This window comes from Oenanthe melanoleuca, chromosome 1 (genome assembly GCF_029582105.1).
Source record: "Oenanthe melanoleuca isolate GR-GAL-2019-014 chromosome 1, OMel1.0, whole genome shotgun sequence".
NCBI lineage: Eukaryota > Metazoa > Chordata > Aves > Passeriformes > Muscicapidae > Oenanthe > Oenanthe melanoleuca.
This window is the reverse complement of record NC_079333.1, coordinates 28,577,460-28,594,940: the sequence shown is the minus strand read 5'-3', so window position 1 is coordinate 28,594,940 and position 17,481 is coordinate 28,577,460. Positions and strand designations below refer to the sequence as shown.

The following is a 17,481-nucleotide window of genomic DNA, read 5'->3' as shown; positions in this document are numbered from 1 at the left end:
TCTGGACGTCCACAGGCTGGGAATCAGATTATAATAGAAAAGTTTCTTTGTGTACTGTTCCCAATAATCTCTCAGACCATCAAGATATTTTTTTTTTTAATTCCACTTTTCATTGTCCTTCTCTCTGACCCCAGCCTGATCCTTCTGTTTCTTCATGGATATATCAACCTTCTGATTATTTTTATTGCTCTGCTAAGGCTGCAAGTCCCCAGTCTCACATTCTACAGGGACAGTTCCTAGTCTGAGATTTGTTCTAATGCTAGCTTCCAACTGGGACTGACTTTGAAGAATGAGACATAGCTGCAACATTTGATGGAGCAAATGCAGCTTAACCACAAGGGACAAGTAGGGCAGAATGCTTTTTGTGCTGGACTGCAGGTTAAACTGGGCTAGGATCTGTGATAGCTGCAAGTGTGAGAGCAATGGTAGAATTACTAACAGACAAAGAAAGGCATGAAAATAGGGGGAGATAGTTGAGAAAGAAATTAGAACAAGGAAAAAAAACCCTATAAATGTCTTGTAAAGAAAGCCTATCAGCTGAGAATCTGATATGGGGAAGGAGGAGTGCAACTTCCTCTTCAGTTTTTAGGTTCTCATTTTTCATTTATGTTTCAAAATCTTCCATGGTGCCAGGGCTGATTTCCTGGGCTAAGAAACTGAAGATTTCTTTGGAGCACTTCTGAGCTCACAGGAATTGTCAGGTTATTGCCAGTGCTTCCAGTGTTCAGCACAGCCTTCTTTGATGGGCAGAAGGTGAATGAACAGAAGGGGAAGGCTCAGTAACCTATCTGTGTCACCCTCTGGAAACAAGGAGCTAAAAGGACCACCTTTTACGTGACAAAACTAAGGACAGGGTCCCACTGTGATTCAATGGCATCAGAAATCACCTATGCTGAGGTGAAATTCAAAAATGAATCACCGGCTCCAGTGGTCAAAGGTAAGGAATGAATGGGTTATTTGGGAGAAAGGCAGCTGGAGGGAGTGGGGCTGAAGAAATGGGAATGGAGATTTTTCCTTCTGTGACTCTGGTTCCTGCCTGATCTTGATGGATTGGTGATAAAAAGGAGCTAAATGCTCAGGAGACTGAAGGAGTTTTGAAATAAGAATCCTGAGGAATGTCTCCAAGAGGAAAGTTGAATGGGAATTGCAACATAAACAAGAATGACTACCAGGAGCACAAACCATAGGTTTCAAATGAGCATTCATTAAGGAATCTGTTTGGGCTCCCTCAGTACTCTACATGTTATGTAGCCCTGAAAGAGTAATATTTGGACCATGCTGAGTACCAAGAGTAGAGACTGTGGTTTGTTACAAACAATGTGATCTGTCCCAAAGGTGGAGGGGCTCCCAAAGCAGCAAATAAGCCCAAGTCCTGGCTGCTCTTGCCTCTGAGTGAGACTACAGATTGCTGCTTCTGGAGAGGGTAGGAGAATCAACATGCCTGCTTATAGTAGAGCAGTCAGTAGTACTCTGCAGCTTCATGAGAAGTGGTACTGGCTGTAGAAACATAACCCCATCGTCCATGGCTGATTGAGAAATGGTCCTTGGAGAAGTGAGATCCTAAAATATACAGAAGATTAATTATTTAAGATCTGGAGGGCGATCCAAATCTGCTATTGATGTCTTCCACTCCTGGAAAACATTTAACACACCAAACAAACAATTCTTTTTTCCTATTAAAACCTACAGTGGTAAAATGGTTCTTTCACTAGACTGCATGCATATTTTAGGCATATTCTGGTCAGTATGTACTCTGTAGTCATTATGCCACAAGTAGGAAGTCATAGAGATGTTCTAAATAAGGCTCATTGCTTCTGCCTGACATACAGGACCCTATGCAAGAGGAAGTTCCAGGGCAGTAAAAGTGTGTGTGAATAAACTAATGAATAATAATTTTTTACAAATCAAATCAATTATTACTTCTGCCTAAGGGTATTAGCTTGCCTATTTACAGTTTATCTCAGTTTAACAATCCCAAACAGAGCAGGCATCAGCTCCAGGTTATTCCTTGCCTGCTCTGAGGCATGAGTCACAGAAATAAAGAGTGTAAGTAGTCCTGTCTGACTTGAAAGCTCATTGTTTTCAGTGCACCAACATTAGATGGTTCTGGATGTAGTTAGCATTTCCACTGTGGTGAGGTGGGGGTGCTGGAAGTTCCCCGTTGTGTTCCAAATGATTATTCCAAAGATGTCAAGTCTGTTGTGTTGTGACCATGCTGGGCACGTTCCAGATCACAAACCAGCTGTGGAAAGCATTTTGCAGGGAGCTCAACCCACCGAGTGTGCACAAGATTACTGCACTTGAGCTGTGCTGCTGCATGCACAGCGTGCAGTGCTCCCTGTGCCACCTGGATGTGAGTGTGGGGTGCTCAGGTCTGACTGGGCACAGGCTGAACAATCTCTGGATGTGCTGCATGTAAAAAAATTGGTTGGACTGGTTAGAGCTATTTCAGCTATTTCTGAAGTAGGTGGTTGGACTCCAGATCACAAGGGGGGCTTGTTTTCACTAAGGAAAAAGCTCTGGCTAGAAAAACATGATTTCACCAGGGAAACCTGGACCTTGCCTGTCCACACATATTTTCTGTCCAGATAATGAAAGATGATGGCTTTTGCCCTGCTGTAGAAGTCTCTCCCAAGACTTTGGGAAGTAGTCAGAAGGCTTCCACAAAGAGCAGGTTTCTGACAGTCTTGCTTACTAGGCATGTCTGGCAGGTACACTTGGCTGCTGACAGACCTGGGGGCTTCATGTTGAATAATGAATAAAGGCTGTCTAACTCTATCTTTAATAGCAATCTCCTTCATATAATGCATATAATGCACTCCATATAATGCAGTGAGTGCTGCTGTCTGTTTACCCTCCTGTTTGCCCTGGCTTGTGTACCTGACATAAGCTGGAATAATCCCCTAACATGTGTTTGCTTTCTCCTTCCCTATGACCCCTTCTCCTGCCTGCTCCCAAACTTCCTCAGTACAAGCAAAATTGCTATACACAAAAGTGAAATCCTGGAAAATCTTAATCTCAGTTCTTTACTCAGGCTGCTGGACACAGACTCTGTTCTCCCCAGATATCCAGCCTAGCACAGCCTAATTTTGTGCTAATCCTTGAATCCTGACTTGAAAAACAGAGATGGAAGGAAAAAATAGATCTTTTAATCTCCCAGTGATGATGTGCCATCATAACCTTCCACATTTTTTGTCTCCTATCCTCACTCAGATTAGAGCAACCTTCTGCACAGGAAATCCAAAAAGCTAAGAAGAAACTGAAGCAGGCAGAGAAAGTTTTCTGGGAAGAAGTCAACATGAAATTTCCCTTATATGTCGCAAGTATCAAGGTTTGAGCAATGTTGCATTTGGCAGCTTTGGGTTCAATCTAGAAAGACATTGTGTCACTGCAGATTTTGAGGTCCTGTGAAGGGCTCACCCCCAAACACCAACAATTATCACTGATTGGCTCAATGGCTGGTCTGGAAACACACTCACTGAATTTGACTTTTCTCCAGAAACCACAGAACATTCCCTGCTCTGTACCAGTCTGCCCTTCTCCCAAACCTTGTAACTTCCACATCAGAAATGAAATTCTTTTCATTTTCTTTTGAGGAGCTCTCCCTTGAGTAGTACATCCTTCGAATGTGGACTGCAGACTGACATACCCACCGTTGACTGTGCTGTTTAGTTTGGTGTGTTTCCACTTTTAGTACCTCCTGAGACAAAGAAGCCTGAGCACCATCCCCAGAAATACCCACTCTGGCTGCCATGGTTGATCTCACTGCTGCTCCTCTTGGTGTGCTTTGCCCTTGTTGTCATCATCCTCGGTGAGTATGTGCAGGAGATTACAAGGGAGAGGTCTAGGGGGAGTGCTGGGAGAAAAGTAGAGAAAGCATGGTTCATGGTAGTCTGGGCTTTGTGCAAGGTCTCAGGTTTTCCTGCCCTGACATTGTATATGTGTGTATACATCCCCCAGATCTTCCACTGTTTATCCTGAGTCCTTGTCAGCATGCCCAGACTGCACATTCCAATCTTGCATGGCCTTTTTGGAAGTGTGGAACAATTCTCTATCTTCACTTCCCACAAAAAGAACTCAGTTACATTTGGCAGATGGGAAAAAGTGGAGACAGAAGCACAGGTGTCTATACAGGCAGCTGAATCTGCACTGAGGCTCTCTGAGGTGTTTAGATATGCTTTGTGTCCTAATGGAAAAAATGGCTTCTCACAGTCCTGGCATCTCCAGGATTAACTCCACACTGCAGTTAATTAACTCACACTACTATTTAGGGTTGATTGCAGAACAGTTAATTAGTGGATATTCCTGGACATGCTGTTTGTGAAGACTGTGATCACTGTTTAATTCCCATTTTCTATTAAAGATAACTCATGGCATGTTTGCTCAAGGTGTCAATAACCATGATGGATTCTGGGAGAGTCATCTTATTGCAATAAATCACTGCCTTTGCTCTCGCTGCCCTTAGTGTCTGAGTCCCAGAAGTTTGTATTGTTTGTTCCCAAATGTATAACCTTTCTCAGTATTCAGCCAAATGTGTGGGGAGTTTTAGGCTGGGATGTTAGCATCTGATACCTTCTGATACACATGGAAAGATTTAATTTTTAGTGAAATTTTATTTATCCAAATTAGTTGATGCTACACAGGATTTTGGTTTAGCAGAGCAATTTAAATGAAAAACCAGCACAAATTGCATGTAGCAGAGAGCGGCCACTGCAATGCACAGATGGATCGCAATACAAACATGATTTTAATTGCTGGTCATACAGGCATGGAATCATAGAATCATCAATGTGGGAAAAGACAGCTGAGCTCATGTACTTAAACCTCTAACCACTCACAGCCAAGCCCACCACTAAATCATGTCTCCAAGTGCCACATCTGCTTGTCTTTTGAACACTACAGGGAATGGTGACTCTACCACTTCTCTGGGCACCCTGTTCAAATGCTTGGCCACCTTGCAGTGAAGAAGCTTTTACTGATATCCAAACTAAATCTTCCCTGGCACAACTTCAGACTATTTCCTATGGTCCTGTTGGTTGTTACCTAGGAGAAGCGTCTGACCCCCACCTGGCTACAACTGCCTTTCAGGGAGTTGTACAGAGTGAGAAGGTCACCCCTGAGCCTCCTTTTCTTCAGGATAAACACCATCAGCTCCTTTAGCTTCTCATCACAGGACTTGTGCTCCAGACCCCTCCCCAGGTCCACTACTCTTCTCAGGACATGCTCCAACACTTCAATACCCTTCTTGTTAGGGGGGGCCAAAAATGGACATAGTTCAGCAGTATGCTGCACATCAAGACATAAAGTATCCCCAAATACCAAGACAAAATAGAGGAGTTAAAGCCAGCTCAGGCACATTGCTTTCTTCAGGTAATTTTTTGTTAGTCATTCAGTTTATTACATTATTTTGGACTAAGGTATATGCCCGTCCTATGCTGGTACGGATGACTAAGAAAGATGCTGCCCCCTTTCGGATGTCTGAACAGATGAAAGCTTCCACAGCTACTCCATTCCCTAAGCTGAACTAAACCAAAAGTCATCTGTCTTCTCATCCTTTATCTTTGTGTAGGGATAAGGTCACCTTTATTGGCAATGGAGGTAGTCTGTCAGGCATTGTCCTTGCCCATCCCCTCTGAGCCTTCTTCCATTGTAGAATGCATTCATCAGGGACTAAAGCCACTGGGATTGGTCTGCGCAGAAGAAAAAATATTTCGATTTTGGATGATTGATGAAAATACGCATCAGGTTTGTTAAACACACCTTCATCAACTCCTAACCCATACTCCCAAGTTTCTGAGCTCCTGGTAAGTCCTTAAGATTGTGGCTGTGGCCTATCACCAACAATGCATTATTCCCCACAAACTGGAGGCAGCAAGTCCTAGGAGTTTGTGCTTTCCCCCTGGTTTCAGCAGCTCCAGCTGGATGTGATTACCTGCACCTGGACTGTGTGTTGCTGGTGGAACAGGCCCAGATGATGGGAGACTCCTCCAAGTGCTGTTAATGTGTAGTTTAGGAAGAGGCAAAGTGTGGCAGTGAGAGGCTGCTTTGTAGACTGGCAGCTGGGCTGTAGGAACGTGCATGGCAGAGTGGCTGTGGTTGGGTGGGATCAATCCTGCCATGTGTGTGGTGTGTCCTCTGTGGGATGTGATTCCAGGGCTCTTTCTGCTGTCTGACTTGGGAAGACAGTCTCTTTCTGGCTGGGATGGCAGCTGTGCCACTGGTTTGGGCCATGAGAGTGACAGCTGGGACAATGCTTGGTGGGGAAATGGTGGAAAGAAAGTCAAGAGGCCAGAGATGCTGTGTGAGGAGCTGGCAGGAAGGGGTAATCCTGCTGCCTTTCCTCTCCCTTTGTAGTTTTTCACTTCTGGCACAGCAGTGACCAGCCCAGAGCCCTGCAGCAGCAGTTCTCAGAGTGGAAGTGTGACTCAGGATTGCCACAAAGCACAGGTCAGTGTTCACAATGTCCCCTCTTCCTTGGGGTTAAAGGCCTCAAGGAGGCTGTGCCAGGACAAGTCAAACCACATCCCCAAAAGAACTTTGTCGCGACCTGAGACCCCCTTACAAGGATTACCATGGCTTTGGGTACACAAAGCTCACTGGTCATATCTCAAAGCAATAGGAATAAGTATCTGTACTATCCCTGTTTCTTCAACCACATTCTGTCAGCAAAAGTCACTAAGGAGGACATAAGCACTGTCCCTAAAATAAGTGAGATCTTTACAATCACCATCTCTTGTTAGAAGCCTTCATCTCTCTGTCCTCTCCCTGCACAGACCGAGGCTGGACGTGCTGCCCAGAGGGCTGGAGAAGGTTTCAAAGAAGCTGCTATTTCCTGTCTCCTGATACAATGAACTGGGTTGAGAGTGAGCAGAACTGCACTGGGATGGGCTCCCAGCTGGTGGTGATCAACAGCAAGGCAGAGCAGGTGGGTGCACAGGGCTGAGAGAGGGAGCCAGCAGACACAGTGCTGGGCCCTGGAGGGGACTCAGAGCCCCTCCTTGTCCTGCAGGGGAGGGGGAATGTCCTGTCTGCACCTCTGCAGCACCAGCTCCCTCTCTGCCACCAGCCCCATCCCACAGGGACTCCTGATGCCTCCCTGTGCTCATTCCTGCACCTCATGGACATTGCACTCTCTGTCTGATTGCCAGGAATTCCTCTCCAAGCAGATAAAACGATATCCACAAAGAGAGTATTTCTACATCGGTCTGTTTGCCGACAAGGAGGGCCAGTGGCAATGGGTGGACAAGACTCCATATAATGTGACAGCAGCGTGAGTATCTCTGGGTGAAGAGTGTTTGGGGTGACTCCTGGTAGGGAAAGAAAGTAGGACAGATATGAGGGGATCTGCTTTTGCATGTAAGGGGGTTGTTTCCACACTTCCCTGTGAGAGATCAAAGATACAGCAAGACTGGGCTGTGAAGGATCACCAGGTTTCCATGGCCCATCTGTGCTGGATATTGGTTATGAATTAACTACCTATGACATGAAAGTCAGTGCTGGAGGCATAGGAAAGCTTCACGTTGCTGGAAGCAAGAACCCTTCAGAAGCCTGATGACCAGCCCAGCCTGACCTCCATTCACTGCACTTGGGTGCACAAAATGGCCTGTGCTGAACTGCAGGGAAAGAGATGGGGCACAGGGAGAGAGCACCAGGACTGTCCTTGCTGTGTCTTGCCCTGGAGGCTGACAGGGGCCTCTGCTGGGTGTGAGGTGCATGGGATGAATGGTGGTGATCAGTTCCCCCCAGCAAGATGGAGCAGGGCCCTGTTGTGCTGGAAGGCTGTAGGAAGGAGGCAGGTTTCCATGTGACACTGGTGCCAGTGGGATATGGAATGGAAGCAAGGGCACTGCTTCTGCCCAAAAATCAGCACTTGGGAATTTCTGTCACTTCTCTTCAAGTTTTGCATCCCACTGTGGCCTTTTCCAGCAGTGCTTCACAGTGGACACGGGAGTAACAAGCCTGTCTCTGTCCCAGGTTCTGGCGAGAAGGAGAACCAAGTGGTGGTGTTGGGGAGGACAGCACTGTAATCTACAGTCCTGAAAAAACTCTCAACAACTGGATTGACTCTAAATCCATTTTGACGCGTTATCGAATTTGTGAAGCTGCAGCAGTAACTGTGTGATGGAAATACCCCTGTCCTGAGTAAAACTGGGAGCTGAGCAGCGAGCTGGGAACAGCGCTGGCTGTGCTGGGAGGGGTAGGGAGCCCTGACACATCTTCACTGTCTGTGGGAGGAGACCATGTGTGTGTGGAAGTGAAATGAGCTTTGTGCAGGATTCCCAGTGCATGGAATGGCTCAGGGAACACAGGAAGGCCTGGGCTCATTAATGCAAGTCCTGTGTTCTTGTGTCCTCTTCTCTCTGAGAGGGTCCAGCAGCTTCTGGCTGAAGTGAGATGGACTTGTCCAGGAGGAAGACACAGGAATGGAAGACAGATATCCAGGGATTCAATGTCACATGGTCTCCTTGAGCAGAGGTGTTTCGTTTTTGTTGAGTCACACACAGAATGTCTTCTAGCTGTCCTGGTTTTGCTGAACAAATTCTTAATATTTACACAAGACAAAATACAATATCACACCAATGAAAAAAGGCTCTGTGCCATGTCTCTCTCCAAATCTCTCTTTCCTATCTCTATCCTGCAGGGGTATCATTTACAAATCAGGGCATGTTTTGGTTTGAAGGGGAATTTGTAGGATAGTCTATTGTCAGGCCCCTTAGGTCTTGGGGAAGGATACCTTCCATTATACCAGGTGTCTCATATCCCCATTCTCCCAGGCCTTCAGCATTTCAGGGATGGGACATCCACAGCTCCTATAGGCAGCTGATTCCAGTGCCTCACCTACTCACAGTCACGAATTCCTTCCTAATATTTAATCAAAATCTGCCCTCTGAGAGTTTAAAGCCATTCCCCCTTGTCCTATCACTACATTCTTGTGCAAGAAGTCCCTCTCAACAAGGCTATTTCCACTGCTGTAATATTGACACTTGTAGGGATTTGACTTCATTCCACAGAATACAGTCAATAACACAAGCAGATGTGAAGAATTGTCACGGGCAACACTTAGAAAGCAGTTGTCAGCAGAGACTGGTGGTGGTATCAGGGAACTGTAGAAGTGCAGTGCTGCAAATGTCCTCCCTTCCCTTTCCTGTTGTATTTGTCCTCTCCAGCTTCAGAGTGTAGATGTGTATCTCATGCAGAGCTAGCTCCTTCTCTGATGCCACTTGAGTGTCCAGTGGTGGGAACACAACCGCTGTGTTCTTCCCAGCCTCTTTCGGCCTGAGATGCTTCTGCCCTATTCCAATGGCTTGGATAGCAGTAAATAATGAAGTAGGATTGTGAATGCAAACAGCTGTGTGCACTGAATAACTGCAGCAACAATTTGAGGGGCAATTTGCCCCAAAGCACTGCTGTTAAAGAAGAACATGATCAGCAGCCTAACAATGATGTCTAGAGGGGCTGGAACAGAGGCTGCACAGCGTTTAGGGGCATAAAATGGGTATTGAGAGTCCTTCAAAGGCCCCACCCTTGCAGTACCAGTGCCACAGTCATTGCCCCTGCCTGGATGGCTCCAAGATGGAAGAAAAAGAGGGCTTGGTCACGAGATCTCACATCTTTATAGACTTTAGTCTATTTGCATACAGGAGTCAACCATCCAATTAATAGTCTCAAACTGTAAGGCTTCATCCTGCTTGCTTGCTTGCCCATCCTCTTCATTTCACGTTGTTTATGCTTAGGGCCTGGAGTTTGAATAAACTGTCCTTGAGTCCCTAGCTGAAATTGGACTATTTTGTCTTCGTCACCCTAGCACAATGGAAAAGCACACTCAAGCAGAACAGAAAACTCAGAACTTTAGACATGAATTCCCTCCTTTAGAGCTCAACAAGGCCTCTTCCTTGTCAAGTCTCTATTCTAAAGTGTCTAATAATAATGAATATCTAACAGTAGATAAGTACCTAATAGTAAATATATAGTAATAAACATAAACCTAATAACTATAAACATCTAATAAGAATAATATCTTACACAATCAAATATTATTTAAAGAAGAACAGTAATTAATACAGAAGAGGAATCACTTGAATTGTGTTATCATTTACATCAGTCTTTGTTGTTACAATTGTTCAGGAGCAGAGGCTTTCTTAATTCTGGAGTAGCGAATCCAGGGTCATCTGCCAGCAACTTTGACCACAGTGAAAGTTGTCAGCAGGATTTTAAAGGGTGCTTTCCACTTGGCTTGCAGAGGATCCCTGTCCCACCACTTCAAATAGACCCAGTCTCCAGGCTGGAATGAATGTGCAGGTGTGTCCAGTCCTATGGGTCTAAACAACAGATGTGACTCTGGAGCTTCTGTAAACTGGAACCTAAAGCCATTAAATAATGCTCAAATCACATTTCTCCTTCATATGAATTTCATCTGGAATATGTGGACTTTGATATGGTCTGCCATACAGTATTTCATAGGGACTGATGTTACCCCTCCACCTCGGTTGGATGCAAACTCTCTGTAAAGCTATAGGTAGGGCCTGAACCCATGTCATGGACATCTCCTGACAAATTTTACTAATTTGTCTTTTGAGAGTCCCTTTCATGTGTTCAACTTTACCAATCACTTGGGGTCTCTAAGGTGTGTGCAGATTCCAAGTAATTCCCAAAATCCAACTTATGTCTTTAACCATAGTAGCAACAAAGTGTGGTCCCCTATCTGATGATATTCCCAAGGGAACCCCGAATCTTGGAATTATGTGGTTAAGCAAAACTTTCACCACCTCCTTGGCTGTGTTAAGTGAGACAGGGGTAAGCTTCTGGCCATCCACTGAAGGTGTCAACTAATACCAGTATGTACTGGTGTAATAAAAAGGGCCAGGAGACCGGCTCCCTTTTAACGCCTTTATTGAAGGACAGCTCTTGCTGGGGGAAGGGGCGGAGGGGAACTCGAGGGGGCTGCGCACACGGCCGCTTGCTCCCAGACAGCACGGAGGAAGAGGAGTGCAGCTGTGTCTTCACAGGCAGAGCTGGGCCTTCCATCCTCACAAGGTCCCTAGGAAGATGCTGTAGGCTCGTGGTCTGGGGGTGGTCACACTGAGTGCCACTCAGGTCATGGTGAGCAGGCGAGAGAGGCTCCGGATGTTCGCCGTCTTTCCTCAGCAGCTTTCCTCACCTGAGAGTACCATTCCTAGTTCTTGATGTTATAGTAGCTAGTGATTTTAAAGGGTGTTTACTCCCAGTGGCACTCCCACAAGTAAGTGTGTGGGATCAGGTACGGGGACGGGCGAGGGACAAACAACTAGGAATATTACACTTTAGGCACAGAACATTAAGGAGAATGAGGGGAACAACAAACAATTAACATTACACAACATTACGGACATTGGTAATTCAATCATAACTTAGCTGATAACTTAAACTACACACTAACACAGATAGTAACAATTCACTTATAACACTGGTATCCCTCTTTGCGTCGTAACTCCTCAAAATCTATTTGCCAGTGACCCCCAGGAAGATCTCCTGCCTTTGTTACTCCTAACACAACTCTCTTTCTTGTGTCAGGATTGTTTTTACCGCAAATTTCGCATTTACTTACTAATGATAGTATAATATCAATCATTCCCTTTCCAATTACTACCTTTCTTAGGTGTTTCAAAAGGTTTTCAGCCCCGAAATGTGTGGTTTCGTGTTCTCTTTGAACTAATTCTCAAAGGATCAGGGGTGGGACTACCACTTGGTTTTTTTGGTGTAACAGCCCACCCACCTTCTGTGATTTCAGCTTTAAGAAATTTTATTAGTTTGTGGTCTGCCTGGTCATATTTTGGGGTGTACCCTGACAAATCAATCTCTTTTTGTGGAATTACTGCAAGAATACCTTTTTCTGCAACCCTTCTTGCTGTCTTATCAGCAAAACAATTTCCCAGTTCTGGAACAGTTTTCCCCTTTTGGTGACCTCTACAATGCAAGATAGCTACTTCTGCGGGTCTTTTAATGCTCTCTAAGAGGGCAAGTATTTGCTCAGCATGCTTGACTTGCTTCTCATGCTTGATTGAGCATTCAAGAGTCCTCTCTCCTTCCAGATGGCTCCATGGGCATGGACAACATTAAATGCATATTTTGAGTCAGTCTATATATTTACCTTTTTTCCCTCACTCAGGTCTAGAGCTCTTGTGAGTGCAATCAGTTCAGCTTTCTGTGATGCCACTTCTGCTGGCAGGAACTTGCCTCGATCACCTTGTCCTGTGTGGTCCCTGCATAGCCTGTCATCCTTCTACCATTTTTCATGAAGCTGCTTCCATCAGTCAAAAGCTCCCAATCTGGATTCTCCATGGGCCCATCTTTCAGATCTGGTCGGCTGGAATAGACCTCATCAATTATCTGCAAGCAGTCATGTTCTGGCTCATTGTCAATTAAGATGGAGGACAGAAACATAGCAGGGTTAACAACAGAAGTTGTTTTTAGGGCAACATCATCTTGCTCTAATAACAGTGATTGGTATTTCAGCATCTGATTGCCAGACAGCCAATGTCCCCCCTTTTGTTCAAGGACAGCTGCCATGGCATGGGGTACATACACTACAATGCGTTGCCCAAGGGTAAGTTTTCAGGCCTCCTGGATCAAAATGACAGTGGCACCCCGGCCAACCTTGGGCAACACTATCTAGCTGTTTGGAAATGTAGGCCACAGCTCTCTGCTGGTTCCTGAGACGCTGTACTAGCACCCCTAAAGCCGTATTCTGTCTCTCATATGTAAAAAACTCAAAAGCTTTAGTTAGGTCTGACAGTCCCAGTGCTGGAGCTGACATCCGTGAGCGTTTCAGCTGTTTAAAAGCTGCTCTGGTGTGTTCAGCCCATGGAATAATTCCTCTCTCAGCTGCTTTTAATGCCTCATATAGGGGTTTTACTAGAAGTCCATAATTTGCTATCCACAAATGACACCAACCTACCATTCCCAGGAAAGCTTACATCTCTCTCGCTGTATGGGGCTCCAGGAGTTGACAGATAGCTTCTTTCTGTTCCTTGCTGAGTTGTCTGTGTCCACAGAAGATCTCAAGTCCCAAATAGACTACGGTTTCCTTAGCAATCTGTGTTTTGTCTTTAGAGACTCTGAACCCACTAAGTCCCAAAAAGTTTAATAAACTTACAGTGAATTGTATGCAGTCATCTCTGGTCCCGGCTACAATCAAGATGTCATCCACATATTGAAGAATAACTTCCTCTGGCTCCTGTTTTTTCCAGTCTTCCAATTCCTTTGCTAGTTGGTTTCCAAATATGGTTGAGCTGTTCTTGAAACCTTGGGGTAAAACTCTCCAGGTAAGCTGACATTTTGTCCGTGTCTTGAGATTTTTTTCACTCAAAAGTAAAAAGGTCTTGACAATTTTTGTGTCTAGGAATGCAGAAAAAGGCATCCTTCAGATGTATGACAGTAAACCACCCTAATTCATCTGTTAGTGTGGTCAAAAGGGTGTAGGGATTGGCTAGTAGTAGCCAATCTACAGTGTGTATATCCTCTGTAACTTTGTTGATTGCTCTAAAATCTTGAACTAATCGCTAACTCTTACTATCTGCTTTATTAACAGCTAAAATGAGGGTGTTGAATTTGGACTCACATTGCACTAACAAACCATGTTGTAGGAATTTTTAACTATAGGTATCAATCCCTTACGATTTTCTAATTTTAAGGGGTATTGTTTCTGCCTTACTGGGGTGGCTCCTGGTTTGAGTGCAATACTCACTGGTTCTGCCCGTTTGGATCTTCCTGGGATATCATTGGCCCACACTATTGGATTTACCACATTTTCCACTTCAGCGGGGATTTTTACTGCGTTTTTACTGTATAAAAAGTGCATCAAATTGGGCAAATTTAGATTCAGGAATTATAACTTGTACACCCTTTTCTTTTCTGAATTTCATCTCTGCTTCCAATTTTTTGAGCAAGTCCCTTCCCAGCAATGATTTTAAGCAGTTAGGCATGTAAAGAATTGATAGGTTACCCAATGCTTCCGCAATTTGAATTTTAAAGGTTGAAAGAAAGGCCGTGTTTCACTTACCCCAGTCGCCCCAACAACATGTACAGTGTCGTGACTCAGTTTCCCTTCTAAGGTATTTAACACAGAATATGCTGCTCCAGTATCTACCAAAAAACTCAATGTCATCTTTCTCCAGCTTAGTCATAACCAAGGACTCTGCTGGGGGAATAGCCCTCAGCTGCCATCACTCAGAGCCCAAGCCACTTGGAGTTTGTATTATTGGGAGTTGGGAAACTGAGGATTTTTTCTTTAACACTGGGCAGTCCTTTTTCCAAGGTTCCCACTTTTTACAGTATGCACACTGGTCCTTCTCTGTAGGAGAAGCTTTGTTGGGTGACTTTTCCTGAGTTGCCTTCTTACTAGGTTGGGGTTTAACCCTTTCAGTTGGACCCCTATCTCCAAACACCTTCCAGGCAGCTTCTAGCAGTTTCTCTATATCTCAGACTCCCTCAATCTTTTGCAGCTTTCTTCTTATATCATTTGAAGCCTGACCCATAAACAACAAAACTAGATGTGCTTTACCACCAGCTGATTCAGGGTCTAGATCCGTATATTTGATAGCAGCTTCTCTTAACCTGTTTAAAAAATCAGTAGTGATTCATCATAATTTTGTCTCACTTCATAAAGCTTTGACCGATTTATAGCTTTAGGTATACCATGTTTTAACCCAAATACCACAAGACTTTGATACCAGTTTTAGCCTTGCCATACGTTCTGGTATATTTGGATCCCACCCAGGATTCTCAAGGGGGAATATCTGAGTGACAGTACCTTGAAATAGTCCACTGGCTATGCTCTCCTCCACTGATGTTGAGATGGCTTTATTGACCATTTGTCTCTCAGTGGGATCGAGTAATGTATCTAACATGGAGTTCAAATCTGCCCAGTCAGGGTTCTGTGAATAGCGTGTTCTACTAAGTTTGCCATTTTTTCTGGGTTCTCTTTATATTTCCCCAGGGTAGTTTTCCTCTGCTCTAGCTCTATAAGGGAGAATGGAACTTTCACAAGTATCGGCCCCTGATTACCAACTGCATGTTGTAAGGGGGCTTGAAAAATTGGTTCTCTTCCTCTCTCCCTTTTTAAACTAGTACGGTGGGCAATTGGGCTACGTTCCCTGAGGGCCTTTCTTGCTATCCTTCCCCTTTTTTGCTTGTTAAAGCAGCAATAATTTCATCCATTTCATCATCCTCTTCTTCCTCCTCAGAGCCATTTCAGTAAGAGCTGTCTGACTCTGTTGTAGCAAAGAGTCCACCTGGGTTAGTCCCCATCCTAGAAAGCATCATGCAAGACCTATTGCGACATTGTTCCCGGGCTGTGTGTCTCTGATCTTTGATGGTGTCACCTCCCGAGGCAGCTCCCCGGCCTTCGGGGTTGCCGTGGTGTCTCACAGGCCTGAGAACGGAGGAGGCGTCACTCCCGCTACGGGGCATTCCCTCTCCGCCTTCTTTGTAAAAGGCCCTGCCCCCTGGCCCCTCTCTCGGTAAAAGGCTTTGGCCTGTGGCCCTTCCTCTCGGGGCGGTGCCGGGGGCTGCACACACTGGCTGTGTCCTCCCCCTTCCCGACCCCTCGGGATGGTGCTGGAGGCGGCGGCGGGGGCAGTGTCCATTGCTGCCAAGGCCGGCCTTTCTCCTCCTTCACTGACCGTGGGCCTGCCGGAGCTGTGCCCCCCTTGCCCCCTTTGCGTGGGTGCTGGAGGAGGGGCTGTGCTCTGGCCCAAGCCCCTGCCCTGGCCTGAGCCCACGCCCAGCACAGCTGGGACCGATCCTGTTCTCATGGCAGGCGCAACCAGGTCCGTCTCTTCCTCCTCTGGATTTTTAGATATGCTACTGAAAGCTGGCTCTTTCTTTTTACCATTTAAGACTAATATATGGTTTTTTCTCCTTATCTTGGTCCATGCTAATACCAGAAAGAGCCGGGCATACTCAAAGTCCTCAAAAAAAATCTGTCTCCACATATTCAGGATATTAAACTTGATATTAATTTTTGATCTAAACTTCAAAACTTAGGCCATGTTTTTCTCCATTATCTAGTTCATATGCTGGCCACATTTTTTCTGAGGGTCTAATAACTTTAGGTTTTGAAAGCATAGGCTCTTCCCCAATCAGATTCACCCAGCTTTTCAATATTAACCCTAAAGGGTTGTCTCTTGGAATACTAGCATTATCATATTCAGAAGAGGATGCACAAACCATTCTGACACCCAAAAATAGAACGGCAAAACACAAATAGTCAGGATTGAACTCATGACACTCAGAGTCACAGCACAGACACTAATCAGCTGCACCATGTTTGGCTTCAAGTTAACAGCACTGCAATTTAAACCTACTCTTCAAGTAGGCGTTCCTTCTTAGCCACAGCACAAAAATTCTGCTTAGAACCCTAAGGTTCTCCAAAACAAATTTACAGGTTACAAAATTACAATTTTAAAAACCCTCTTATCACCTAATCCAGATGCTGAACAAACAGAATACCTTTTTATTCTGTCACTCACGTGCCCCTGTTCCCCGGGTTCTTGGCTCTGATACCTCTGGACCTCTGCTGGGCATTTCCGAGGCTGCTGGCAGGGCTTCAGCCCAGGGATTTTCTAGATGCCTCACCTATCCTGCCTGGCTTGCCAAATCCTGATGCCTAGAGGAGCTGCAACAGAAGACTACTTAGAGTTAAGGGGAACAAAATGAGTATTTATTGAGAGGTCTTCCAAGGCCCCACCCTGGCAGTACCAGTGCCACAGTGTGGCCCTTGCCTGGATGGCTCCAAGATGGAAGCAAAAGACGGCTTGGTCAGGAGATCTCACATCTTTATAGACTTTAGTCTATTTGCATACAGGAGTCAACCATCCAATTAATAGTCTCAAACTGTAAGATTTCATCCTTCTTGCTTGTTTGCTGGCCTGCTCTCCTCTTTTCACATTGTTTATACTTAAAGCCTGGAGTTTGAATAAACTGTCCTTGAGTCTATAGCTGAAATCAGACTATTTTGTCTTCATCACCCAAGCACAAAGGAAAAGCACAAAGGAAAAGCACACCCAAGCAGAACAGAAAAAGTTAGAACTTAAGGCATCAATTTCCCCCATTTGACAGTAACCAGGGCATTTGTGAATGGCGTCTGAGGCACACAAGAAACAGCATGAAAAAGTGATATAGCAGTGATATAGATATTGCAGGAACATTGAAAGACAGAGAGGAGAGAGAAGTGGGAAGGAGGAAGGAAGGAAGGAAGGAAGGAAGGAAGGAAGGAAGGAAGGAAGGAAGGAAGGAAGGAAGGAAGGAAGGAAGGAAGGAAGGAAGGAAGGAAGGAAGGAAGGAAGGAAGGAAGGAAGGAAGGAAGGAAGGAAGGAAGGAAGGAAGGAAGGAAATGGCCATGGAGCTCAGAGGACTCTGCAGGTTGGCCACCTCTGTGTGTAAGAAGCTCCCTGGCAGCTCAGTACTCATGGCACTGAGGGGTGCAGCAGGAACAGACCCACA

The 17,481-nt window shown here is 45.3% G+C and overlaps 1 protein-coding gene across 2 annotated transcripts in view; it reads left to right on the top strand.

The window, feature by feature from the left end:
- The first annotated feature begins 228 nt into the window (after positions 1-228).
- LOC130250581 (C-type lectin domain family 4 member A-like) overlaps positions 229-17,481 on the top strand; it is a 51,083-nt gene continuing 33,830 nt past the window's right edge. The window contains exons 1-6 of one of the 2 annotated variants that reach the window (XR_008840005.1): positions 229-937; positions 3,695-3,811; positions 6,355-6,447; positions 6,774-6,925; positions 7,149-7,270; positions 7,975-8,340. Coding sequence is in view for 1 of the 2 variants with exons in the window: in XM_056486386.1 (XP_056342361.1) it covers positions 871-937; positions 3,695-3,811; positions 6,355-6,447; positions 6,774-6,925; positions 7,149-7,270; positions 7,975-8,122 (699 nt within the window). In the remaining variant the exon portion in view is untranslated. Of the gene's footprint in view, positions 938-3,694; positions 3,812-6,354; positions 6,448-6,773; positions 6,926-7,148; positions 7,271-7,974; positions 9,866-17,481 lie in introns of those variants that run through there. The other variant, XM_056486386.1, reaches the window with a different exon arrangement.